The 24,427-nt window shown below is 64.9% G+C and overlaps 5 protein-coding genes across 12 annotated transcripts in view; 4 read left to right on the forward strand and 1 right to left on the reverse strand.

Moving 5' to 3' along the window:
* The first annotated feature begins 169 nt into the window (after positions 1-169).
* On the forward strand, positions 170-6,332 carry ACOT7 (acyl-CoA thioesterase 7). Of its 2 annotated transcripts, XM_074892928.1 has the most exons (10): positions 170-269; positions 1,002-1,119; positions 1,401-1,557; positions 2,052-2,143; positions 2,266-2,380; positions 3,034-3,048; positions 3,679-3,765; positions 4,541-4,657; positions 4,888-5,072; positions 5,672-6,332. In XM_074892928.1, exons 1-10 carry the CDS (start codon positions 217-219, stop codon positions 5,774-5,776), a joined length of 1,044 nt encoding a protein of 347 aa, XP_074749029.1. In that variant the 5' UTR covers positions 170-216; the 3' UTR covers positions 5,777-6,332. The 2 variants fall into 2 exon arrangements, with proteins under 2 accessions (XP_074749029.1, XP_074749030.1); XM_074892929.1 differs by lacking the exon at positions 3,034-3,048.
* Positions 6,333-6,690: 358 nt separating this feature from the next.
* Positions 6,691-9,852, forward strand: ICMT (isoprenylcysteine carboxyl methyltransferase). The gene is made up of 5 exons (XM_074892709.1): positions 6,691-6,915; positions 7,126-7,214; positions 7,283-7,452; positions 7,557-7,774; positions 8,494-9,852. The coding sequence occupies exons 1-5, from the start codon at positions 6,691-6,693 to the stop codon at positions 8,674-8,676; spliced, it is 885 nt and encodes a 294-aa protein (XP_074748810.1). The 3' UTR covers positions 8,677-9,852.
* A 1,128-nt stretch (positions 9,853-10,980) lies between these two features.
* RNF207 (ring finger protein 207) lies at positions 10,981-15,798 on the reverse strand. 2 transcript variants are annotated; one of them, XM_074892708.1, is made up of 18 exons: positions 15,699-15,798; positions 15,051-15,241; positions 14,790-14,922; positions 14,550-14,694; positions 14,395-14,476; positions 14,249-14,324; positions 14,025-14,150; positions 13,850-13,896; positions 13,661-13,733; positions 13,520-13,588; positions 13,314-13,382; positions 13,077-13,198; positions 12,078-12,267; positions 11,817-12,002; positions 11,692-11,743; positions 11,495-11,612; positions 11,334-11,414; positions 10,981-11,246 (listed from the first exon to the last, which is right to left on the reverse strand). In XM_074892708.1, exons 2-18 carry the CDS (start codon positions 15,239-15,241, stop codon positions 11,099-11,101), a joined length of 1,908 nt encoding a protein of 635 aa, XP_074748809.1. In that variant the 5' UTR covers positions 15,699-15,798; the 3' UTR covers positions 10,981-11,098. The 2 variants fall into 2 exon arrangements, with proteins under 2 accessions (XP_074748809.1, XP_074748808.1); XM_074892707.1 differs by having other exon boundaries at positions 10,981-11,264.
* Positions 15,799-16,431: 633 nt separating this feature from the next.
* RPL22 (ribosomal protein L22) lies at positions 16,432-18,940 on the forward strand. The gene is made up of 4 exons (XM_074892710.1): positions 16,432-16,568; positions 16,969-17,073; positions 17,837-17,961; positions 18,721-18,940. The coding sequence occupies exons 1-4, from the start codon at positions 16,557-16,559 to the stop codon at positions 18,863-18,865; spliced, it is 387 nt and encodes a 128-aa protein (XP_074748811.1). The 5' UTR covers positions 16,432-16,556; the 3' UTR covers positions 18,866-18,940.
* A 166-nt stretch (positions 18,941-19,106) lies between these two features.
* CHD5 (chromodomain helicase DNA binding protein 5) overlaps positions 19,107-24,427 on the forward strand; it is a 28,971-nt gene continuing 23,650 nt past the window's right edge. For 3 of the 6 annotated variants that reach the window (XM_074892895.1, XM_074892899.1, XM_074892897.1), the window contains exons 1-3: positions 19,108-19,251; positions 20,560-20,690; positions 24,236-24,415. In XM_074892895.1, coding sequence (XP_074748996.1) covers positions 19,188-19,251; positions 20,560-20,690; positions 24,236-24,415 — 375 coding nt within the window. In that variant the 5' untranslated portion in view covers positions 19,108-19,187. Of the gene's footprint in view, positions 19,252-20,559; positions 20,691-23,254; positions 23,402-24,235; positions 24,416-24,427 lie in introns of those variants that run through there. The other 3 variants (XR_012632047.1, XM_074892896.1, XM_074892900.1) reach the window with 3 other exon arrangements.

A 24,427-nucleotide genomic window follows, 5' to 3' on the forward strand; every position in this document is an offset into this window, starting at 1 on the left:
CGCCCCGGAGCCCCGCCCCCGGCCCCGCCCCACCCCGCGCCCCCTGGCGGCGCCCCCCGCAGAGCGGCGGCCCCGCCCCCTGGGGCGGTTCGGGGGCGTGTCCAGGCGCCGCCCGCCAATGGCGCACGGCGGGGGGGGCGTGTCCCCGGGCGGGGCGGGGCGTGCCGAGGCGTGGCGCTGCCGCAGCGCCGGTGCGGGCGGGGCGCCGGGGCCGCCATGTCGGAGCGGGGGGCCGCAGGCCCGGGGCCGGCCGCCATCCAGGTCTCCAGGTACCGCCCCGCCGCGCCGCCCGCTGCCGGGAGCCCGGGGGAGGCGGGGGGGGTGCGCGGGCGGGCGCCGGGGCCGGCCGGTAACCGGGATGTTACCGGGCGTGCTGCCTGCACCGCTGCCTGCGCTCCCCGGCAGCGCTGCTGCACCGGTCACGCTGCCTGCAGCAGCGACGCTGCCTGCGCCGGTGATGCTGCCTGCGCCGGGCACGGCGGAGCAGCGCCCTTGCTGCGGGGGGAGCGGGCAGGGCGTGCCCCGGCTCTCCTGCCCTTGCCCGCTGCCGCTCCCTGGCATGGCCGCCTCGAAGCGCGGCTCCTCTCCGGGCCAGCCCGCAGCTTCGCCCCACGGCCACCGCGCCTCGCCTTCCCTCCTCCGGTCAATTATTTGCCGGTCCGGCAAAAGCTGCTGGTGCCGGGAAGCCGGGCCGAGCAGTGGCCGGTGCCCGGCTCGGTCCCCGTTTGCCGCAGCGGGGTGGCACGACGTGGCCCCGGCCCAGCACCGGCCGCCCCGGCAGGGAGCGATGCCTCCTTCCGCACCCGGCGGTAGTTCGGGGCGGTTTCCACTGCCGCTCGCAGGAAGCCACATGCAGGCAGCGGCGGTGACGTTGCCGGCATCAGCGTGGCGAGATGGCCCGGCAGCTCATCCGGTGGGGCGATGGCGGTGCCGCTGGGCGGCTGCTCCGGGCTGCGGGCACGGCGGGGGGGGTGCGAGCTCCTGTGTCTCTTTCCCGGCAGGATCATGCGCCCGGATGATGCCAACATCGCGGGGAACGTCCACGGAGGAACCATCCTGAAGATGATCGAGGAGGCAGGAGCCATCATCAGCACCCGCCACTGCAACTCCCAGGCTGGGGTGAGTAGGCGCCGGGGCGCCTGCTGGGCTCTGGCTCGGTGACTCTCCGACCCCCTCGCCGCGCCTCAGGGGTCTGCTGGGCGTCCCCGGGACTGCCGGGCATCCCTGGGGGCCTCCCCAGTCGTCCCCCTGACAAAGGAAGGAAGCACAGCCACCGGCTGATAAGGCAGAGGTCGAAGTGCTGGGGCCATGCGCAGTGTGGGCCGGCCCCGGGGAGCCGCTGGCTGCGGTCCCACGTGTCGTGGCTGCGGCCACTACCCTCACTGCCCCATTGTCCCCAGGAGCCCTGCGTGGCCGCGCTGGCGCGGGTGGAGCGGACGGACTTCCTCTCCCCGGTGTGCATCGGCGAGGTGGCCAACGTCAGCGCCGAGATCACCTACACCTCCCGGCACTCGGTGGAGGTCCAGGTCAACGTCATGTCTGAAAACATTTTAACAGGTGCGTGGCTCTGTACCAAAACTCCAGGAATTGTGATAAACCGAGAGCTCGCGGCGGTGACCCCATCCTCTGCCCGCCGTGGCCGGCAGCATTGGGCAGAGGGAAGGTCTTGCCCTTTTATTGGGAGTGCTGGGGGCAGCGGGGAGGGGGGTGCCAGGTGGGCTCCCTGCGGATCACGGCTCCATTGATCATTTTTAGTGAAGAACAGAAAAATCCACCTTTAGCTCCTCCTGCTTAATTTGCTGCCCGTGGCTGCCTTTGGCCTGAAAAAAGCCCTTTTCCTGTTGTTGCTGTGGCAACCGGCTCTGCTTGCCGGGACGCCTTCCCAAAAGTGCATTGTCACATCCGCTCCGAGCCAGCGCCTGGCAGGAGCCAGCAGGGCAAGGGGCTGCCACCGGGCCCGTGTGCGGCCAGTCCCGGAGCGCGGCAGCGCCGGTGGCAGGCAAAGCGCTGCTGGCGTCGGCACAGTCACCCCCTGCCCGCCTCCCCTCCAGGGGCGAAGAAGGTGACGAACAAGGCGACGCTGTGGTACGTGCCGCTGTCCCTGAAGAACGTCAACAAGGTCCTTGAGGTTCCCCCCATCCAGGTAGGATGGCTCGCTTTGCTCCGCGGAAAGCAGAGCTCACCCTTTCCAGGGGAACGGCGCTCACCTGGCCCCTCTGCACCCCCGGCTGTGCCAACCCCGTTCTTACCGGCCTTTCCTTCCAGTATGCGAGAAAGGAGCAGGAGGATGAGGGGAAGAAGCGTTACGAGGAGCAAAAGCTGGATCGGCTGGAAACTAAGCAGAGAAACGGCGACGTGATCTTCCCCGTCATCAACCCAGGTAACGCGGGCGGTGCGTGGCCTGTGGACACGTCCCGGGGGTGCTGGGAGGCTGAACTGGTCCCCGAGGCAACTCCAGCCACCCCGGGCACCCATGGCTGCGAGCGTGCGCTCCGAAACGCTGCGTCGGGGATGGGGATGGGATTTTGGAGCCGTGGTGCATGAGAGGAGGGGGAGCTGGGCGGGCGCTTGTGATCTCCCCCGGGGCTGGCGGGTGGGATGCCCTCTTCCAAAACGCGGCTCCGGCCACCACCCCTTGCACCCCTCATGTGCTCCGGGGCAGCAGGAGCTAATTTTGCTCAGCGCAGGGTAAACGCAAGTGTTGGGCAAGGGCTTTGCACACTCTGCAGCTGCAGCCCCTCTCTGGAAGTCATCGGCTGGAGTTTGCAGGGGAGGAGCTGGGGGTCACGCTCTCCCTGGGGGATCCCTGGGGGATCCCTGGGGATCCCTTTCCTACCAAAAGTGCTGCCCCAGCTTCTGGAAACACAGTGGCAGTGCTGACGGCGAGCCGAAGGGGCGAGCGGCCGTTGGCCTCCAGGACTGGCTGTGGTCCTCGGGCAAAGGCAGAGAGATGACGCGTGGGAATCGTCGGGGGGTGATGTGGGATGAAAGTTGCTCAACTGCTTTTTTCCCCTCTGTTCTCCATGCTCACAGACAGGCAGACGAAAGGTAAGGCTCCACGGGCACCGCCGCGTGAGTGCCCTCCCCGTCGGTCGGGGGCTCAGCTGGTTTTTCCTGCGCTAAGTGCCTTTAGCATCTCTTGTCAGATGGGAAACCCCAACCACCCCCGAGAGCAGGTTTCCTCTGCTGGCAGTCAGAGGGTGCGACTTCTGTCGCCTGGATTTAGTGGCGAGTCAGATGTCACCGGCGTGTGCCAGGGCTGGGGGCCTGGGGGCCGAGGTCTTCACGCCCAGGGCAGAGCGTGGCTCTGGAGACGCCACTAAGCAGCAGGTTTGGGGAGATTCGGCTGTGGCTGGTGGCCCGAGGAGGGAAAGCATACAGCCACATGTCCATCCAGTTCACTCCTGTTTGCTTTCGGGCTCTTTGAAACCTTTAAAAGAATAAATGAGCTGAGCTGGAATTAAATTGATGGGTGGGCGTTCGAGGGAGGTGGCAGCCCATCAGGTGAACAGTCTCTGTCCTCAGGACTTCTTGGGGCCGATTTAAACGCTGGTTTGGACATACTTCAGCTTTGCACAAGCCAGCCCTACGTTTTGTCCCTTCAGACGGGGCGTGCAGAGGTGTATGGGTGCTGGCTGAGCAGCTCTGACCTCCGCTTCGCTCCCTTTCTCCAACCAGAGCCGCACACCGTTGGCTACAGCCAGTCCAGCCTGATCCACCTGGTGGGACCGTCGGACTGCACGCTGCTGGGCTTCGTGCACGGAGGTGGGTGAGCGCTGCCCCCATCAGCGGCTGCGCGGCTTTTCCCCCGGAGCAGAAGCGTGGTTGGAGAGCGACTCGCGCTCTCGGTGTTTTCAGGAGGTGGGCTCTGCTGCTGGAGGCGCACAGGCCCGTCTCCACTGTAAGGTTCTCAGTTGCTTCAGCTGAGACAAAAGCTTTGTCTTTTTCTGTGCTTAAAAAAGGCCCCGAGAACTGACATACTCGAACTGTAAATCCTACAATTTTGTAATAATCTCATAAACTGCAAATCTCGGATTATAAACACCCTAGGCTGCAGTTTGCTCTTTCCTCTTGGCTGGCAGGGCAGGCAGGGCAGGGCAGGCAGGGCAGGGCAGGGCAGAGGCATGTGGTGTGAGCCCGGGGAGAGGCGTGTTCGCCAAGGGCTGGCACAACACTGGATGCCATTTTCATCTGATTGCGTCCTTAAAAAAGACAAAACAACGTGGCTCAGAGCTCTTTCCAAGCAGGAGGTTTGTGGGACTGATCTTGCCCTTCAAGGCTGTTTGGCTCTTAAGAAATTCAGGACAGTCAGAGCTGGCCTAAATCTTAAGCCCAGGTTTGTAAGGATGTGGCCCTGGTGGTACCTGTGACAGGAGTCTTGGTGCTGGTACCGGGGGTTTCCTGCGGCTGGGATCCAGTCTCTGGTCCGACTCCTTGGTGTAGCTTTGGTCCTGCAAAGGCTTTACTGATCCATGTGTGGCTTTTCCCCAAATCCCACTGGCTGCCCTCAGACGGGACCCTCTGCCTCCCCCCTCTCCAGGTGTCACCATGAAGCTCATGGACGAGGTCGCTGGGATTGTGGCTGCCCGCCACTGCAAGACCAACATCGTCACCGCCTCAGTGGATGCCATCAACTTCCATGAGAAGATCAAAAAAGGTACCGGGGGTGGTGGTGGGCACTTCACTCTCCCGTGGTGCCACGTCCCGGCTCCCTTGGGTCAGCTCAGGACATGCTGGCAGAGAAATTTATTCCCCGTTAGACTTGTCCTGTGCTGAGAAGCTCTGCTTAAGACATGGCTTAAGCATAAAACATGTGGGACCCCTTGCTCCCTTCCTCTGAGCAGAAGCGGGGGACTCCTGCTTAGCTGTCCCCTCTCCGCTTCGCAGGCAGCGTCATCACCATTTCGGGGCGCATGACCTTCACGAGCAATAAATCCATGGAAATCGAAGTCTTTGTGGATGCTGACCCATTCGTGGATGAGCCTCGGGAGCGGTACCGTGCCGTCAGCGCCTTCTTCACCTACGTCTCCCTGAGCAAGGAGGGGAAGCCCTTGCCCGTCCCGCAGCTGCTGGTAAGAGCTCTCTCCTCACCGGGCTGCGAGGCGGCTGGGCCAGCCCCTCTCCTGCTCCTCCCGGGCCAGACCCCAGCCGCCTTTTTTGTCCAACAAATCCTCTTCCCTTCAATTATCCAGCACAAAAATATGAGCATGAATGAGCCCTTCCAGAGGAGGCTTCGGGGATGTTTCTCCTGAAAATTGCTGATGTGGGGATTGGGTGGGTTTTCCTTTCTCGAGGTTGAGGACAGGGTCTGCAGCTCCCCCCCCTGCCCACGCTGGAGACATACAGGAGGGGACCCTGAGTCGTGATGGAGGCCCCCCGTGTCCCCGCGGTGTCCCTGCTCCAACCCTCCTGCCTATTTTTAGCTCTCCTGATCCCGGCAGGGCTTTGCTGACGCGGCGCTGCTGACCGGGGGCTGTTTCTTGGTTAATATTTTATCCCACGCAGGCCTCCTCCTGCTCCGTGCAGGCGTGCATTAGCTGTCAAAACACACGTTTGACAGAGCGCTGGTTTTCCTTCACGTTTCCCATAAGGGGACGCGCGTTTCTGTCCTGCGTGCGCTGCTGCGAGGCTGCTAACGCCGGTGGCTTCGCTTCCTTTCTGTTGCTGTCAGACGGAGACGGAGGATGAGAAGCGGCGCTTCGAGGAAGGGAAGGGCAGGTACCTCCAGACGAAAGCCAAGCGGCAGGCGCAGATGCAGCAGGCTGCCCAGCAGTGACCCCGTCCCGTGCCGCCCCGCGCAGCCTTCGCCCGCCAAACGTCCAGGTCCCCGTTCGTGTCGTGTCCGGCCCGCGCCGGGCCTCGCGCCTTCGCCCGCCCCAGCCTGCCGCCGGAGCTGCCGCGGCGGTGCGGTTGCTTCGCTGCTGATCGGTTTAGCGCCGTAGACCTTGTGCTTTAGGTGGCTTAAGCACCCCGAAAGCCCCCGGGGACCCTCCCGGGCGCTCGCCATTTGCTTCTGGAGCCCCGTTTTCAGAGTTTTAATCCCGTAAGCGAAGCTCCCGCCCGGGCCGGAGCGGGGCAGAGGCACGTGGCGGCATGAGGGATGCGCGAGGCCATGAGTTTTTGTGATGCTGTGTTAAAACTTGCCGGTTATGTCCTAAAACTGCACACCAAAGCTTACGTACGATGCTCGCGACGAGGAACACGCCCCGGCATCGTACTGAATGTCTCGGACCGTTTCGTTGACATCTCTAGGTAGTTTCTCTGTGCACATCTAAGTTATTTAAGGAATCCTGTGGCATAAATAAAGTCTGTTGTTGTTGACTGACATAAAACGGGTGTCACTTTCTTTTTAATTTCTGTCCAGCAGCAGTAACTCCAGTTTAGGAGCTTTATTCCAAACCTTGCGCTGCTTCCCCGCTCCCGCCTTTCCCCCCGCATCCTCCCAGGGGCCCCCAGCGGACCCCCGCCCTCGGTTTTAAGGCGGAATGTCTCTTTTTATCCGGTTTGCGATAGTAAACGACAGCCCCGGGACGCGCCGGCGCCGGGCGGGGCTGCGCCCCCGCCCCGCTTCCCCGAGGGCGCCCCCTGCGCCTGCGCGGCGCCGCTGCGCGCCTCTGCGCCTGCGCGGGGCGGGCTCTCGCGAGAGCGGCGCGGCTGTTTCCCGGGCGACGCGGGCGGGGCGGAGCCGCCATGATGGCGGCGGCGGCGGCGGGTCCGCGGCGACTGGGCCGGGAGGCCCGCGCCAGCCTGGCCGCTTTCCTGCTGGGCGCCTCGGTGGCGGCGCTGCCGCTGGCGCTGGGCTCCTCCCCCGCCACACTGGCCGCCCCCGGCCTGCGCGGCCGCCTGGCGCTCGCCCTGCACGTGGCGGGCGTCAACGCGGCGCTGCTGCTGCTCTACCCGCGGCCGCTCTACAAGGTGCGGGGGGGCACCGGGCCCGGGGCAGCGGAGGGGAGAAGGACCCGCGGGGGGGGACCGGGCCCGGGGCAGCGGAGGGCGGAAGGACCCGCGGGGGGACCGGGCCCGGGGGGCGGCGGTCGGGAGGGGCCGCGCGCGGGGGAAGGTGGCGGGGGGCGGCAGCAGCGCCCCCTCCCTCCCTCCCTCCCTCCCTCCCGCCTCTGCCCGCAGATCGCCGTCCGCGCCTGCTTCCTGGGCTTCGCCTTCGGCTGCGGGCTGCTGCTCAGCGCCGGTCGCTCCGCCTGGCGCCACTTCGGCTGGTAAGGGAGGGGCCGGGGGGCGGGGGGCGGCGGGGGGCACGGCCCTGCCAAGCGTTCCCTCCCCGCAGGTACATGTGCTCCCTCTCCCTCTTCCACTACTCCGAGTACCTGGTGACGGCCATCAACAACCCGCGCAGCCTCTCGCTGGACTCCTTCCTGCTCAACCACAGCTTCGAGTACAACCTGGCCGCCCTCTCCTCCTGGGTGGAGTTCACGCTGGAGAAGCTCCTCTTCCCAGGTCGGCCTCGCTGCCACCCCCCTCCCGCCCGCGTCCCCCGGCTCTGCCCGGCTGGTCGCCAAGGGCTGGTGACCCCGCTGTGAGCCGTCCTTGTCCTCCCGCAGAGCTGAAGCAGATCACCTGGCTCAGCACGGTGGGGCTGCTCATGGTGGTCTTTGGGGACTGCCTGAGGAAAGCCGCCATGCTCACCGCTGGCTCCAACTTCAACCACATCGTTCAGAATGAGAAATCAGATACTCACACCCTGGTGACGAGCGGGGTGTACGGGTGGTTCCGGCACCCGTCTTACGTGGGATGGTTTTACTGGAGTATCGGAACACAGGTACCGTTCGCAACGCGCTCGGATACTTTCGTCTATAACCTGGGGCTCTCTCCTTAGCGCTGCCCACCGTAACGGGATGCAGACTGTTGGCGGTCAGCGGCAGGGGTGGCCCGGGAGCGGATTTTGACACCTCCTGCCTCCCACCTGCATGTGGGGGGACGGGAAACCCGAGTGCTCTGCCCTGCGTGATCTTCGGGGAGACCCCATAGCCTTAATTTTCTGTGTGGAATAAGCAGGGGCAGTGGGGCTGGGGGTTGAGCCAGACGGCCCTCAGCGGCTCGGGGTGCGCTCCGCTGCTAGCCTGGAGCTGGTGTCCAGAGTTCCCTTGTGCCCTACGGCCGAAACACCTTCCACAAGCGCTCGGACTCAACCTTGCTCCTGCCAGATACCCGTCCCGTGTGGGATGGGACAGAAAACTCCCTCTAAGAGCACCCAGGGTCCCGGCCAGGTGTGGTTGAGCTGTAACTCAGCGCTGCCTTAGTCTTCCTCTTCTCGTGGTTGGCAGGTGGTTGGCATTTGGTTTTATTTCTCTGGAGACTTGCATGAGGAGCAGCGTGGCCACACACGGGCTCTTAGCCGGGGTGGCAGGAGCTGGCAGCTGCCCACGGGCCATGGGTTTAGACCTCGAACTTAATGAAGGGTGATGGGATGTGGGGCGGGGGGCAGGCTGGGTTTCCCTGGGAGGTGAGGGGACGCTGACCGCCGCTGTCTGTCCGCAGGTGTTGCTCTGCAACCCCATCTGCATGGTGGGCTACGCCCTGGTGTCCTGGCGCTTCTTCAGGGAGCGGGTCGAGGAGGAGGAGATCACGCTCATTCACTTCTTCGGAGAAGAGTACCTGGAGTACAAAAGGAAGGTGCCATCGGGTCTCCCTTTTATTAAAGGAGTCAAAGTGGAACTGTAACACGGGCGAAAATCGGACTGGCTGAGCGAATGCCCGGCTCCAGGTGCCGCAGGGCGAGGGACGATGTGCGGTGCCGGGAGGAGCCTGTTGGTATTTCCTGGCTGCCCAGGGGGAGCTGGGCGAAGGGCTGCGGAGCTGGGCAGCCCGCCGGGTCACTAGCAAATCAGAAGCTCGTTCGTCCTCCTCGAGATAAGTTCTCTGTTTGCACATTCAGGGATCTTCCAGATAACTTAGCCTGTAGCGACCCTAAAGAGAATTGACCCCTCCTGCCCGCAGCAGCTGAATTGTACTGAAACGCCTCCGGACCGATTCCTCCGGAGAACGGCTCTGCCCTCCCGCCCCCGTGCAGGAAAGGCGCCGGTCAGCAGATTGTTCCTATGGCATAATTAGATTTTAAAGCTTTTTTGACCTTGCAAGCCAGGCAGCGCGGCTTTAATCTCTTTAGGCCCGATCCTGCCAGCTGGCGCTGGGGCAGGTGGCAGGAGCAGGCCTGCAGCTCCCCGCTCTTGGGGTGCAGGGGCACCCCCTCTCCCTGGCATTAGCGGGGAGGATTCTTCGCTGGCCTCGTGCTGCTGGGTTGCGGGCGCCTCTGAAACGCAGCAGGAGAGCGAGTCTGCTCCCTCCTCCCTCGGCTGCTGCCACGAGTTTGGGAGTCACCGTTCTGGCCTTCCCGAGCCTCCCCCCGCCGCCTCTGTTGCCTCTTCCCGCTTCCAAACGGCGCTGCTTCCCGTCCCGCCGAGATCCCGGGGTTTGGGGCTGGGGAAGAACCGCGGCTGCCGGGCTTGCTGAGGGCTTCAGCGCTCGCGATCCTCGCCGGCTTTCTGGGGCGAGAGCTGGGACGTCAGCGCAGCTAGGACGTGCTTCTAGGGAAACTCCCCAAACGGGAAGGTTTGGCTAGCTAACGCTATTTTAAACGTTACCATTTTAGAAATGGTTCCTACTCGAGCTTTGTGGTATAACTTATTCTGTCGTTATATACCAAAGAGGTTCACTGTTTTCTTGAGTTTTACATTATTCTTCCTAGCTGGAATGGAAACGGTTTGCTTGTCAGTTCACGCTTTGGGCTTGCGGTGTCGCTCGGGGAAGGTGCTGTGGTGTGGCTCAGGAAAGGGGGCACTGATGGAAATTGCTTTGATTTTTTTTTTTTTTTTTTTTATAAAAACACAAGAAAAACCATTGCCGACTTCTGTCTGGTGGTTATTTGGAGACCTCTTGAGGTGCCGGTGACATCATTGGAAGGGGAATCCTTGCTTTTACAATTCCCAGGGGGTTTTCAGAACGCTCCAGCATTGTGCTGCAGCGCGACCGCGACTCGCAGTGACTCGAGGGGCCGCAGGGACGGGGCAAACTCTCCATCACCTCGCTCGACCAGCGCAGAGTCCTCCCTCCGCCGGGTTTCCTTTGTATTGCAGGGTGTGTTCTGCTCGGAGCATCGGCTCAGCGCCTTCGCCGGTGACGTGTCCTTCACCGAGCGTGGCTTGAGCTTGGGAGAAAAGAGCAAACATGAAAATCCACCCGCCGGGCAGAGCTGGTTTCTCTGTGCAGCCACTCGTAGGCCCCAGCTCAGGCCTTTCCGTGCCTCCGTCATTGCAGCCAACGTGCCTCGGGCGAGTTGATTTTTAACTCAGGTTTTTGTAGGCGTTAACATTTCTGCTGCGAACTTGCACAAACGTACTTTGAAACGAACAAACAAAGTGATTGTCGCTGGGTTTGACGTCAGCTGACGATGGAAACGAAACTTTATTCTCAAGTTGTTCTTCACAGTAAACGCCCCTCGATGCTGATGTGTGAGAGCGCGCTCGCTCTGAGCCCGGTCCGGCTGCGCCACGCAGGTCGGGATGTGCTGGCACCGAGCGAAAGGGATAAACTGCACCTCGAGCAAAACCTTCAGAGCCCTCTTGGTGCTTTTGAGACCAACAGTCTCTCTCTTAATTTTCCCAAATCCTGTGACTGGCAGCTCGCTGAGGAGACTGGAGCTCACCAGGCCTGGGGAAGGCGGCTGCATCTTTAGCGAAAAGCCGGAGGCAGCGCCGAGCCCTGCCCGCCGGCGCCGCAGCGGTCGGTAAGTTTTTAAATCCAGATCACAGGGAGCAGAGCGGCTCTTTCCAGCGCCCTGCCTGCGTTTTTGCTCCACTGCCTGTTGGCAGTTTGCAGGAGGCTCCAAGACCCTGTGGTGATCTCCTGGCTCGACCCTACATTAGGTTTTTTTAATTTTTTTGTTTTGTTTTTCCCCATGTTTACAAACTGGTTTTAAGGCACCCCGAGCTGGCAGGCCTGTTCTGTCCAGAGAACCAAGCAGACACGCACGCTTGTGCCCTTTTATTTCACTTCTAACACACCAGAGGCAGAGTACAATTATTTTTCCAGATGAACGAGACCGCCCCAAGGCAGGGTTTTGATGCGCTGCAGATGCCGAGCGGCTCTATGGTGCCAGCTCCTGCCGGGCAGCGCTCTCGGCCCCGCTTGGCTGGCCCCTGCAGCATTCTTTGCTTTTTGAGGGGGGGTCTCTGGGGGTGCAGCTCTCCCCAGGGCTGGCCGGAGCCCCCTCCCTGCTGCCCAGCGAGGTGTCCCTGGGGAGGGGAAGGCGCCTTGGCAGGGTCAGCAGCCGGGGAAGGGTGTGAGGGGAATTTGGCACCCGGGCACTCGCCGCCGCCTACCTCGGTGCCGCTTCGCTGTCGTCGCAGATCTTGAGCAGCATCTGTGCCTGTTCCTCCTTGGGCTCCCGGGGCTCCTGCAGCCTGTGGTGGGACGGGTGTGAGCCACGGCTGCGTGTGTCCCCCCTCCCTGACTCTAAAACTGCCCCCTCCGCGTCCCTCACCTGGGCTCCAGCCGCTCCTTCACCTTGGCGATGGAGCGGACGTAGGGCGCGATCTGCTTGGTGATGGTGGTCAGGCAGCTGTTCTCCTGCCGCAGCTGCAGCAGGTCGTGGAGCTGGGCTGGGGGTGAGAGGAGCGGGCTGTGGCCACAGCTGCCGCCCTCCAGAGCGGGCACGGGGGGTTTGGGGGTCCCCAGTACCTTCGTAGATCTCCTGCTCGTTTGCGACCCGCTGGTACGTCTCCTCCCAGATCTGGAAGGGCGAGAGGCAGCCGGGCAGCACGCTGCGGCACGGCACGGAGAGACCCCGCTCCGCCGGGCCCTACCTCCTCGAAGACGCTGCGCATCATCTCCACGGCGGAGTAGTGAGCCGCGATCTGCACGTCCATCTGCAGGGACTTCTGCAGGATCTCGCTCATGATCTCCGTCTTGATGAGCGAGTGGTGCTTGGTGAGGTCGCGGTGCAGCTCCTGCACCTGGTCCTTCAGGCCCTGGATCTCCAGCTGCAGCGTCTGCGGGGCCAGCAGCACCGTCCTGTAAGCAGCACCGGCCCGGCCCAGCCCGGCCCACCGCCCCACGCTCCCTACCCGGTAGGTGCTCTCGTAGTTGCGGCAGTGCTCGGCGAAGGGGGTCTCGCGCCCCTCGGCCAGCAGCACCTTGGTGCTGATGTACCGGTGCATCGTCGGCTTCCGCACCAGGGGGCCGGCGGACGTTTTATCGCCAGTGGGGGGGCAGGTGGGCACCATGAGGGTCTTGGAGCATTGGCCGACGGGGAGCCTGCGCGGAGAGGGTGACAGCGGCACGCTGCAGGCGGGCGGCGGCGGGGGCGAGGTGCTGGGGACGTGCCAGCCTCACGCGTCCCTTCCCTCGCCTGAGTGCATTGGAGGCGCCTTACGCCGCCCCAGAAACCAGTACGCTGCCCCAGAAACCAGTTTTCCGTGGGCTGCTCTCCCACGGAATCGGCAGGGAGAAGGCGGGAGCCGAGCTCGGCACGCTCCGGTTTCAGGATGCGGCTCGCTCCCTTGCTGCCGGTATCTGCTGGGCTGCCCCTGCATCTCCCCCCATCCCGCAGCCTCCCCGCGCTGCCCTGCCCGCCACCGTCCGTCCTACCGTGCAGTGCCCACACCCGCAGCCCCCGGGAGCTCAGCCGCCCCGCGGTGCCAAGCCCGGCCGGGGGCAAGGAGCGGTCCCCATGGGGTGGCAGCGCTTGTTTGTCCTCTCCAGCCAGCAGTGCCTGGCAGGGCCGGTGCTGCCGTGACATCAACGGGCCTAAATATATCCCGGGCGAGGAACAGCCGGGAACTTCCCTGAAATTCTGATAAAAATAGTGGCGGGCAAAGAGGCTGCGGCGCCGCGGGCGTGCGGGCGAGCAGGATGCGGCCCTGGGGGCCGGGCTGTGGAGGGGGGTGCAGCTCACCCGGGCACCCCGCTGCCAGCCCCGCTTCCCAGAAATGTCACTTGAAGCCCCCGCGCCTGTCGCTTGTCAGCGCGGCTGTGCTCCGCGCCGTCCCCGCGCCGCCACAAAGGTGACGGGCTCAAGGGCAGCGATGGGGGGACGCGCCCCGGCCCCCAGCCTAGTGCCTCACATGTTCGTGCCGGTGATGCCAGGACCGATGCCGCCGGCACTGCCCACCACGGAGCGGCGGGGGCTGAGCATCAGCAGTGGCTCCAGGCAGCGGGCAAACTCTGCCCGGTACTCGCTGTTGATCTGGGGGGTGAGACGGGGGCGAGCGCGGCTGGGGCCGGGGCAGAGCCGGCAGCCGGGGCTGCTTGCGGGGCGCTGTGGGCAGGGGCTCGGCCCGGCACGGGCGGCACGGCTCTACCTTGCTGGTCTGGGCTGGCCGCAGGCGGTGCGGCAGCTTGACGATCCTCTGCAGCCTCTCCATCAGTTGCTGAAAGGCAGCAGCAAGGTGCGGTGAGGGGTGACCTGCACCCTGCAGGGAGCCCGGCACCACAGTGGGCTGCTCCGGCCACCCCACGGCACTGCGGTGGGACGCTCCGGCCTCCCCGCCATGCTGGCACCACTCACGTAGCCCAGGTCCAGGAACTCGGCTTTGTTGGCGGAGCTCAGGAAGGCCGAGCAGGTCACCAGGTGGACCTGTGTGTGTGGGGGTGTCACCGCTGGCGCCCCTCAGGGCCGTGGCAGCCCGGCCCCTGCCCAGGGTCCTACCTGCAGGGTGGGCAGCAGGGAGGCGAGGTGGGCGAGCTGCTCCTTGAACGCCTTCTCCTTCTCCTCATGCTGGCTGCAGCAGAGCGGGGCACGGCACAGCCTTTGTGGGGCACTGGGGAGCTGTCCCGCCCCAGGGCACCCCAAAATGCCCCGGGAGGGGAGGAGACCCCTCAGACCGCAGCCCCTCACCTCTGCACGGCTTTCAGGAGCGTCTTCTTCCTGTCGGAGAGCTGCTTCTGCAAAGAGCGCGGCCACCCCGTGTCCCATGGCCACCCCGGTCCCCTCCCCCTGCCCTGGCTTGGCCGTGCCCCCGCGTCAGGCACCCACAGGCACAGGCCACGACGTGCGGGCAGTTGCCCCACACCTGCATGCAGCCGAAGAGGGAGTTGATGGCCGCCTCCTCCTCGCTGGCACTGTTTCGCACCTCCTCGATCATGGCTTTGAGGAGGACGATGGCCTCGCGCGTGGAGGTCTGCAGTTCCTTCACGGCCTGCCCGGGAGCGGCGGGGCAGCTGCGGCGCTGCGGGCAGCACCACACCCCCGTGTCCCCCCCTCCCCACCTCCCCCAGACCCGCCGACCCTGCCCACCATCACCGCCTGGTCCAGGCGCTGGCAGCCCTGCATGTACGCCGTCTCGATGTCGATGCAGTGCGCCCGGCTCTCCCTGCGGGCACGGGCGTCAGGGCACCGGCCGGGATGGGGCACGGGGCGGGTGCGGGGCCGGGGCTGCTCACCCCTGCATGTCCCTGAAGCAGTTGATGCAGAGCATGGACTTCTTCTCGGTGGAGAACATGATGTAGGGCTCCTCGTGCAGGGCTGCAAGGGAGGGGGGCGTTGGGCAGCCTGGCGTGGCGCGGCGTGGCACGGCGCGGCGCAGCGCGGCACTCACAGCACTTCTTGTGGATGTCTTTGGTGCGCTTGGAGAGGGAGACGATCTCGTGGCGGGCGAACATCTTGGCGCGGTGGGTCTCCTCGCGGCATGGGGCGCAGAGGGGCTGCCCGCAGGTGTTGCAGAAGTACATGGTGTCCAGCTCCTGTGCGGGGAGGGGGGTGGCTGGTGGCAGGCACAGCCCTGGTGGTGGTGGGGGGTGTCCCCCGGCCATCACCCTGCCCGCCCCGCTGCCCTCACCCCCTTGGCGCAGCGCCGGTCGCAGTTGGCGCACTGTGCGTCCTCCTCGCTGTCGGCCGAGCTGTCCACCAAGAACTGCAGGAGCCGATCCACGGGGGGCAGCCCCGTGCCCCCCCTCACCACTGAGGGGTGCCTGCGGGGACAGGGATAAGGATGGGGACACCCACGCAGGGCAGCTTTGGGGACACCGGGAGCGGTGCCGCACCAGGCTGCGCGGCCCCCGGTCCTGGTGTCCACCCCCGGGCAGGGTCCGTCCCTCACCCGCAGAGCGGGCAGCACAGGCGGCCGTCGCTGGCGCGGCCCCGCAGGCAGCTGGCGCAGAAGTTGTGGTAGCAGTCAAGCAGGCAGGGGTGCTGGTAGGGCTCGTGGCAGAGCAGGCAGACCAGCGGGTGACAGTTGGCCTTCTCCAGCTCCGAGCAGCTCCCCAGCAGGGAAAAAATGCCGCCAGCCATCTGCGGGGCAGAGAGAAGACCCCCCCCGCGCCCCGCTTCACCCCCTGCGCCCAGGGAGGGCCCCGTGTGGCACCGTGGCAGCCGCCGCAAGGCCCAATCCTGCCCCTCCGGGGCCCGTGAGCTGCCGCCTATTTTTAGGGTATGAGCCGCGCGGCACGAGGCTGCCCCAGAGGCGCCCCTTCCCCCTGGCACTGTGGGCGGGGGGGTTGGCCCCCGCAGCGGGGTGTCCCCCAGGGTGGGCGTCCCATGAGCAGGAGCATCCCCTGGGATGGGGTGTCCCTGACAAAGGAGCGTCCCCCAGGATGGAGTGGGGGGATCCTCAGGACTGGGTGCCCCCCAGGAGGGAGCATCCCCTGCCTGGGGATGTCCCCTGCCGTGGCAGCGAAGGCAGCCAGCTGCCCCACACGCTGGGGAGCCCCCATCCCCGGGGGGCACCGTGGCCGGGCGAAGGCTTTACCTCTCCCCGTCTGAGCCGGGGCACCGGCCGTGCCGCTGCTCCCCGGGCGCCGCCTGGAATGAGAGCGATGCCGAGGCCTGGCTGCCCCCGTGACGTGGGGCCCCTGGCACTGCCGGGCGGCTGCTGCGCCACGGCCCAAAAATAGCCCCCCTGCACGCACCCAGGGACAGGGACAGGGACAGGCCTCGGGGTGCAGGGACACGGGACTGTGGCCCTGGGGAGCACCCAGGCTGCGGGGACACCGGCATCCATGGGGCCTGGTGGTGGCCCTGGGGTGCAGGGGGCACCTCTAGGACAGTGACCGGGGTGCAGGGGGGCACCCTGGGGGCAGTGACTGGGGTGCAAGGGGGCACCCTGGGGTGCGGGGGGCACCTCTAGGGCAGTGACTGGGGTGCAGGAGGGCACCCTGGGGTGCGGGGGGCACCTCTAGGGCAGTGACCGGGGTGCAGGGGGGCACCTCTAGGGCAGTGACCGGGGTGCAGGGGGCACCCTGGGGTGCGGGGGGTACCCTGGGGTGCGGGGGGGCGGCACAGCCCTCCGGGGTGCCCACTGCGCTCCAGAGAGGCTCGGTCCCAGCTCTCCGGTTCTCGCTGCCCCGCCAGCCCCTGCCGCCAGGCCCCGCCCCCGCGCCCCGCCCAGCCAGGCAGTGCTGTGCGCTCGCGGGACGATCGAGGCGGTGCGAGGGCGGGACCGGAAGCCATCGACGCTCTCGGCCGCCGGCTGGGGCGGCCTGCGCACGGCGCGAGGCCTGGCGGCAGCGTGGGCGCGGCGGCCGCGCAGGCGCTCTGGCGGCCCGCGGGTGTTTCCGCGCACGCGCGCTGCGCCGCGCTCCCTTTCTGCCCCTTCGCCGGAGCCGCCATGGCGCCCGTGGTGAGTCTCCGCCGGCGGCGGGCGGCTGCTCCGGTCCGCCCCCGCCTGCCCCGCCCGGGGCCTGCCGGGCTTCCGCTCCCCACCCGCGGCCCCATCGGCCCCGGCCCCTTCTCCTCCGGCCTGGCCCGGCGTGGCCCAGGCCTGCGCGTGGGGCTGGGCCCGAGCGTGGGCCTCCGCCGGGCCCAGCCCGCCGAGCGCCGGGCGTGCGGGGCGGGGCGGGGCGGGGGGCCCTTCCCACAGCCCCCGTCCCGGAGCCGTTCCCTTCCCTCTCCCCGTGCTCGGCCCGGTCCCCTTGGCTCCAGCCTGGAGCTCGGCCTGGCCCCCTCCCTCCTCCCCGCTGCCCCCGGGCCCGTGGCCTGGAGCCGATCCCTCACGGATCTCTCTTTCCCCCGCGCTGCAGAAGAAGCCCGCAGCGAAAGGTGGCAAAAAAAAGAAGCAGGTGTTGAAGTTCACCCTGGACTGCACCCACCCCGTGGAGGATGGCATCATGGACGCCGCCAACTTTGTGAGTGCGGGGCCTCCCTGCTGCCCCCCCGCCCCGGGCCTTTCCGGGGAGGGCTGCTGGCTCCGCTCCCGGCTGGCAAGCGTGGCCCCGGCAGCCCTCGCCGCCTCTGCTCTCTGCTTCTGCCCCTCACCACAGCGCAGCGTAAAAGCCTGCAGCGCTGGGAAACACCCCGCAGACAAAAGGAGCCCGGGTGGTGCTGGAGGCTACGAGATCTTTATTGTTTTTAAACGCTTTGTAGTTAAAGCACAAACATTTTCCCTACCTGTCGCAGACTATGACCATTCATCGCTCGTGGGGTGGGATTCCCGTTATGTGGTGAGGAACGGCGAGGGCGGGGAGCGCTGCGTTTCAGCGCTGTCCGATAAACCTGTTTTCATTCAAGCTGCTGGAGCGCGGGTTGGAATCACAGGGCTGTGGCTGAGGTGTCCTCGGAGGATCCTAGCCCAGCCATCTCCTCACTGGGTGTCCCCTCGGAAGGCGGGAAGCGTGTCCCTGCCTTGCTAATCCAATGCCTTTGCACTCGAGAACCTCACGTGCAGGGCTGTGTGGGCCGGGTGGATTAGTTGTGGAAGGTGCTGGCAGGCTCGGAGCCTCCTGACCCTCAGGCATGCGGCTTTGCTCTGCTTCCCTGGACATAATGGTGCTTCTCGCTCTTCCCCACCTCTAAGCAAAAAGCTGAAGCGCCGGGCAGGAACGAGCTGGGGAGGCCTTGTCAGGCGGGAGCTGGCGGCCTCGGCTCAGCGTTGGCGTTCCTCTCTTGCAGGAGCAGTTCCTGCAGGAAAGGATCAAGGTGAACGGCAAAGCGGGTAACCTGGGCGGGGGCGTGGTGACCATCGAGAGGAGCAAGAGCAAGATCACGGTCACGTCGGAGGTGCCGTTCTCAAAGAGGTGAGGCGGTGGGGCAGCCCCGTGTCGCGGCAGCGCTGGGCACGGGGCTGCTGCCGGTGCCCAGAGCCACGGTCGGTCACTGCTGGCAGCAGCCGGCCCTCAGCGGGGAATCGCCGGTGTTCGGACAGGCTGGCAGGAGGGGCCGGGAGCGAAGAGACGTCTTGGTGCAGGAATCGTGCCAAGACTCTCACTGGGTGCGGTGGCAGCTGTTGGCGAGGGGTCTTCGGGGGAGATGCGTGGTCGATATTCCCGCTGGGAATGCTGGCGGGGCGGGCGGCAGGGGAGGACGCGCAGCCGCAAGGACGCCAAGTGCTGAGTTGAGGGTTGATCCGCTGCTGAGCTGTTCCGCTCCCGTATCGTCACCCGCTGGGCTCCTGCCTGCTGCCTGCTCTCCTGGCTGCCTGTCCTTTGTCTGGCTTCGATAAACGTGGTTCTTGCCGTGGCAGGGACAGCGCAGCTGGAGGCCTGAAACAGTGGGAAGAGAGGAGGGAAAGCATTTCCCAGGCTCAGTGTCGCAGCGTTGCCGGTGTGATTCCCCCATCCGTGGTGTTTCCTGGCAGAAGCTTTGCCGGGATGCGCCTGGTGTGACGTGTTGCCCCCGTGGAGGTGGAAGCCCACGGGAACGGGGATTTTTGTTTGCCAAAAGCACCACGTCGGGGGTTTGCTGGGAGGGGGCAGAGCGTCCCGAAAAGGCTCCTAGAGAAACGCTGCGGATCTGGGGGTGCAGAACTGCTTCCACACCACACTTCCCCCCCGCAGGTACCTGAAATATCTGACCAAGAAGTACCTGAAGAAGAATAATCTGCGTGACTGGTTGCGTGTGGTGGCCAACAGCAAGGAGAGCTACGAGCTGCGCTACTTCCAGATCAACCAGGATGAGGAGGAGGAGGAGGAGGAGGATTGAGCCGGCCCCGCCGCCCGGCAGCCATTTTGTACAGTTTTGCTTTCCTGGAATAAACGGCGGGGAGAGTTGTTGATACCCCGCGCTCGGCTGGCGGCTGGCGGGACCTCGCGGGGGGCTGGTTTGGGGGGATTTGGGGCTTTTCGGGGAGCGCGGGGGCGGGGCCGGGGCCGGGGCCGGGGGCGGGGCCAGGGCCAGGGGCGCGGTGCGTGCGCCGTGCTCACGTCACGGGGGGGCGTGGCGCGGCGGCCGCCATCTTGGCGCGGAGCGGCCGCGCCCGCCGCTCGGCCCCGCCGCTCGGCCCGGGCCGCTGCCGCCGCCCGGCATGCGGGGGCCGGCGGCCGGCCGGGAGCTGCTGGACGACGCGGAGAACGAGGAGGACGTCTCGGGTAGGCGGCGGGAGGGGGAGCGGGCGGCGGCGGGTGGGGGCGCGGCGGCCCGGCCCCCTCTGAGGCGCGGCCCCGGCCCCTTCAGCTCGGCCCCGTTATCCTGGCGCCTCGCGAACGGGCGACGGGGCTGTGCCCGGTCGCGGCGGGGGAGCCGGCGGCTCCCCGAGGGGTCGGGCCCGGCCCTCCCGCCTCGGGGCGGCTCCTGGCCCCGGCTGGGACAGCGGGCTGCCCCCCCAGCCCGTCTCCGCCCCCTCCCCGCGGCTGCCGGGCCCGCGCCCCTCTGAGCCGAGGCCCCTCCGCGCCTGGGTGCGGCGGAGGGCGGGCTCCGACCCCCGCTCCGGCAAGACGGGGCCGGGGCTCCGCGGGAAGGAGGTGGGTCGGTGCCGGTGCCGTCCGGCTCCCGCCCTGCCCGGCTCCCGCCCTTCCCGACCGGCTCGGTGGAGCTCAGGCACCTGCCTTGCCGGAGCCTAAACCGGAGCCTAAACTGGCACAGCCTGAAGCCCAACAAGAGATACGGCTCAACGACTCTGGAGTGTTCTTGCTGTATAAACTCGGAAATAAAAAATAAAAATCCTGACGTAGGCCTTACAGCGATGCAAAGACTCGGCAGGGTGCCGGGACTCGCTGGCAAGGGCTGGGTTTGGGGAGATAACGGTGATGGGAGGGTGAGAGCCTGTGCTGGGGTCCCTGAGCTGCTGTACGCAGCCCGGCCGTGGCGCCGTGGCAGATGCCTTCCTCTTCCTCTTCCACTTTCCATTGAGTCCGTTCTCTGAAAGGAGACCTGAAAGATAAAAGCCTGATGCTCCCTGATCACCTGCAGACCCAGCTGGGTAAGAGCAGGCAGCGCGCGGGTGCACACCCCTGCCCCTGTCTCCTGGGAGCAAAACCCAGACTGGCAAAACCTCGGGCGCTGCTGTGGGAGCGGCGCTGAGGGGCTGAGCGCGAGAAGGGCCAGGGCAGGCTCTCCTGGGCAGGACCCTGCCAGCGCTCCTGGGAGGGGAAGCCAGGAGACTGGGAAAAACAACACAGATGGCCTGGGAGACCAGGGCTGGGTTTTAACCGAGAATGGGGGGAAGACGAATTTGTGGCTTTAGATCATTCTGTTGCCGGTGCGTTTAATGTTACTAATTGTTGGGTGAGCGGAGGTCCAGGAGGATTTGAAGATTGGTGCGAGGGCCTCCCGGAGAGGCCGCACAGCTCGGAGTCTCACGCTGCCACTCGGGCGTGCTTCTCTGCGAGGGTGAACGCGGCCACGCTGTCCCGCCTCCTGTGCGATCCGGCCGCCTGAGCTGTCCTTTTTGTCCCCAGAAGAAGATGATGGGGTGCTGGAAGGACTGGATGAGTTTTTCGCAGAAGAGCAAGTGGCTGTGCCGAAAAAAAAGAAATCCAAGAAGCTGAAAGACGGCAAGGCTGCCAAAATCAAGAGGAGGAAGAAGGAGGTAACGCTGTGTGCTCTCACGCCGGGCTGGGGGGCTCCTCTGAGAGGCCGGCTGCTCGGGGCGCTGGCACGCACCCCTCGGGTGGCTGTGGGTGGAAAGGGGGGGCGTTATCGGGGTGCAGGTGCTCTGCTGGCCCTGGGAGGTGACCCAGCGCCAGGGCGAGAGCAGTTCTTGTGCAGCTCACAGGCTCTGGGGTGGAAATCTGCCCTACGAGCGGTCTCTGGAGAGTGGCGGGGGGGAGGAGTGGCTGCCGTGCCTTCGGCAGCGATGTGGCTGCCCACCCCCGTGGGAGGGGCTTGGCTGCGGTGCCTCTGTCAGTGTGTGTGATGGTTCCGTCCGTCCCCGCAGTTGAACGGGGTGCGGGGCAGCACCTCTTTGCCGTGGTCTCTGGGGGCAGGCAGTAAATCCGGCACGTCCTGTACCATCGCGGCGTCTGGGGCTCATGTTTCCGAGGAGGGAGATGCAAACCCACTGGGGCAGGGCTTGGAGGTTTCTGCAGATGTCGGTGGCGGCCGTGCTCATCCTGGGTGTTTTGCAAGCGGGACAGCGTAGGGGCTTCTGGGATTTGGCACCCTGGAAGGGCGATCGGGCCTTCTGTAGGAAAACGAAGGCGAGGCGTTGTGTCCTCGAGGATCAGGCCTTGCTGAGGCTGCGCTGGGTGCCCGAGCCTGGTCGGGAAGGCTGGGCGGCACTGCCTGTGCGCTGCCGCAGCACCCGGCTCCAATGCGGCGCAGTCCCGGAGCTGGGCTCGCTGCCACGTTGCGCCACACAGGCTCTGCCGTCCCCGGGCAGTGCTGGGCGCAGGGGCAGGAGCAGACATCTTGTGCGCTGGCCCTCTCACTGGCGAAGTGCAAATAGGCTGCTGGAGAGAGAGGGTGAACAGTCTTCAGCCCCCTTCCTTCCCCCGGGACGACGTGGCTGGGGAGGAATCGCTCATCTGGCCCAACTAGACGATCCCCAGCCCTTCCCTTGCCAAACCGGGGCTGAGTGATGCTGATCGCCCCCCAGCCACTCCCCGGGGATCTGTAAAAACAGATCGGCTGGACGAGGTGATGTGTTAAAAGTGCTTTTGCCGCTGATGGGAGCGTGATGAGCTGCTGATTTAAAGAAAGGTGATTCTGTCCTGCGCTGCCCGCCAGCCTTTCGCAGGAGTCGTGGCCCCGAGGAAGCTGTTCTCCTTTGTGGCCATGGTGATGCTCTTCTCTTTCTGGAGACACCACACAAAGCTGGCTCAGGCCCGCTGCCTCCCTGTGCCTTTTCCATCATTGGATGTGGTTTTTTTTCCTATGCTGCTTTTCTGAGGGAGGAAAATAAAATAAAACCCCGTGGTATTTTCACCTCTGTTCGTTCTCTGTCAGCGCCGGCCTGCCTGAGCCCAGCAGCAAGGTGTGCAGCTTGGGCCGAGTCTGACTGCTGCCTTACTGGTGGTGGCGAGAAAATAACGGGCTGAACATTGAGTGCGCTTGTTTTTTTTTTAAATTAATGCCTTCTGTGGGCAGTGTTAATCAACCTCGGGTCTGCCTGTGGGAGACTGTTCCCTCTTCCATCGAAGCCGGTGAGAGGCTGGTGCTGTGGGCAGGCACCGAGCGGCACCTGGGCTGTGTTTTGGGATGAGGAGATGAAAGAGGGGGAGGCCTCGAACAGGGCTGCCTTTTCCTAAACTCCTCCTCTGGAGTTCTGGGGGGTGAGCGGACTTTCCCCCTGCTAGGGAAGGTGGGAGTGAGGTAGGAGCCTGGGGCGTGGGGCTGGTGCCTGCGCCGTGGCTGATGCCCTGTAGTCCCCTGTGGTTTTGTGGCTGGAGTGGAGGGCAGGAACCCGGCCGCCGCGCGACACCTTGGGTTTGCGGCGACGCTGACGGAAGCCCTGGCGCTGCAACCCCCTGGAAAAATCTGCATAAAGTAACCAGGCTGCGGTTTGAACCTCAGCGTAGGGAGATGGAAGGTCCTTGTCAGAGACGGGAGTGGGGAGGGGGGGAGTTTCAACCTGTACTGCAGCAGTTACCATGGCAACCAATTATTCCATGCCAAATTACAACTGTTTATAACCCCGCTGAAGGAAGGGCTCGATGGGTGCTGAACTGGGAAGGACCGCAACTCCGTCATGGCCGCCGAGCCCACGTGCCCTCGGCAGCCCTCGGCGTGGGGGGTGACAATGAGCTCCCGTTACTGGGCCGGGCCCGGGGGGGTGGGTACTGTCTGTGGGTTTTCACCTGGCTCTGGTGGGGTGGGGGGATGCCTCGACACCCTCAATCCCCTTGCAGGCTCCCGAGGGCCCTGTGCTCCTCAGGGCACTCTTGTGGTCGCTGGCGGAGCAGCGTGGCGGGGCACAGTCTCTCTCCCAGCAAGAAACCTAAATTCTGCCTGGCCCATCTCCACTCTCGCTCTGGACCTGGTCTCTTGCGGGGGGGGGCAGAGTGCCTCTGTCAGCGTTGGCTCCCCTTGGTGCTGAAGCTGGGAGGACCAAGGCTCCGCTGGAGACGGGAGGTTTCAGGCGGCGCCTTCTCTGAAAGCGAGGGCGTTGGGCCCGGCTCCCCTGATGTACTCGGCCCTCCTGCCCCTTTCCAGACGCTCCGTGCGTCCGCCAGGACTGTTGTGTTCATGTGGCGGCTGGAATCCTGCAGTCACACAGCTCTGCAGCGCAGAGTGCTCAGCTGGGCAGAGAAAGAAAACAGCAGCCGAAGCAAAACCCCGGCGTGATACCTGTCCGGTGAGGTGGGAGCGCACGTGGCTGAAGAGATCTGCTCTTTCCTTCCGCTTCTTGGCTGTTCACGCTGTGGTGGGAGAATGTGACTTTAGTGGTGTAGAGCCACAAGCCAACACAAGACTGAACGTTGTACGTTACCTGTGTTACAGCAATTAAAAATGTTGCCTGTCTGAAAGTTTATGATCTTTTAGCAGAGCGTTAGCTGCCTCCCAGAGGCGTTACTCTGTGGTTCACTGCGCAGCCAGTTTTAACGCGCACACGTGCTTGCTTGGCTTGGGGTCTCCTGGTTTTCTGCTTGTGCCGCCTCGCCCCGGACGCTCCAGAGGCAGCGCGGGCTGGGCCTCTCGCCCCCCTGGGTGAACAAGTCTTGAGGCAAAAGCACGAAGGTTCCATTCCCTATACCTTGGCCTGGACGAGCTTTTCCAAAACACGGTTTTGTCCACATTGTGTGATCTCTGGTTTCTGGTGCTCCCGTGGGGCGTGGGTCACCTTGCGCGTGTTTACAGCGCTCCTGGAGCGGAGGGAGGGAATGGCCCCGCTTACGGGTGGGGCCTTGGGACAGAGCGTTGGCTGGGGATCGCAGAACTGCCCTGAAGAACCACTTCCAGCTAAACCAAGGATTTCTTTCTGCCTGGGTGCCCCGTGTCAGGTGCCTCTTGCCATTCCCAGATCCTGTTTTCGTGGTGTTTTCCCCCAGTCCCCCATGGAATGGCAGTGTTAGTGCAGGGAGGGTTGACTTTGGCTGGTGGCAGCAGTTGCTTTGTGCTGGCTGGGAGGGTTGGGGGGGAGAGCGGAGGCGGGGGCAGGCCCTGCTCTTTCTCCACTGTCACTTCCTGTTTTAGGGGAGCAATGATGAAATGTCAGACAACGAAGAGGAGATCGAGGAGAAATCTGAGAGTGAAGGGAGTGACTATTCCCCCAACAAAAAGAAGAAGAAAAAACTGAAGGACAAGAAGGAGAAAAAGCCAAAACGGAAGAAGAAGGATGAAGAGGAGGATGACAACGAGGATGGAGGTCTAAAGGTATCAAAGATT

Source organism: Strix uralensis, chromosome 23 (assembly GCF_047716275.1).
Source record: "Strix uralensis isolate ZFMK-TIS-50842 chromosome 23, bStrUra1, whole genome shotgun sequence".
In the NCBI taxonomy this organism is placed as follows: Eukaryota; Metazoa; Chordata; class Aves; order Strigiformes; family Strigidae; genus Strix; species Strix uralensis.

What these genes read in the sequence shown, in the direction of transcription:
- ICMT (XM_074892709.1), top strand. Translation starts at nt 6,691, where the DNA reads ATGATGGCGGCGGCGGCGGCGGGTCCGCGGCGACTGGGCCGGGAGGCC. An exon ending in GCCTGGCGCCACTTCGGCTG is followed by an intron (nt 7,215 to 7,282) that starts GTAAGGGAGGGG and finishes CCCTCCCCGCAG; the next exon opens with GTACATGTGCTCCCTCTCCC. An exon ending in ACTGGAGTATCGGAACACAG is followed by an intron (nt 7,775 to 8,493) that starts GTACCGTTCGCA and finishes GTCTGTCCGCAG; the next exon opens with GTGTTGCTCTGCAACCCCAT.
- RPL22 (XM_074892710.1), top strand. An exon ending in TCATGGACGCCGCCAACTTT is followed by an intron (nt 17,074 to 17,836) that starts GTGAGTGCGGGG and finishes CCTCTCTTGCAG; the next exon opens with GAGCAGTTCCTGCAGGAAAG. An exon ending in GAGGTGCCGTTCTCAAAGAG is followed by an intron (nt 17,962 to 18,720) that starts GTGAGGCGGTGG and finishes TCCCCCCCGCAG; the next exon opens with GTACCTGAAATATCTGACCA.
- ACOT7 (XM_074892928.1), top strand. Translation starts at nt 217, where the DNA reads ATGTCGGAGCGGGGGGCCGCAGGCCCGGGGCCGGCCGCCATCCAGGTC. An exon ending in ACTGCAACTCCCAGGCTGGG is followed by an intron (nt 1,120 to 1,400) that starts GTGAGTAGGCGC and finishes CATTGTCCCCAG; the next exon opens with GAGCCCTGCGTGGCCGCGCT. An exon ending in TTGAGGTTCCCCCCATCCAG is followed by an intron (nt 2,144 to 2,265) that starts GTAGGATGGCTC and finishes CTTTCCTTCCAG; the next exon opens with TATGCGAGAAAGGAGCAGGA.
- RNF207 (XM_074892707.1), bottom strand. Translation starts at nt 15,241, where the DNA reads ATGGCTGGCGGCATTTTTTCCCTGCTGGGGAGCTGCTCGGAGCTGGAG. An exon ending in TGCTTCAGGGACATGCAGGG is followed by an intron (nt 14,325 to 14,394) that starts GTGAGCAGCCCC and finishes CCGTGCCCGCAG; the next exon opens with GGAGAGCCGGGCGCACTGCA. An exon ending in AAGGAGCGGCTGGAGCCCAG is followed by an intron (nt 11,415 to 11,494) that starts GTGAGGGACGCG and finishes GTCCCACCACAG; the next exon opens with GCTGCAGGAGCCCCGGGAGC.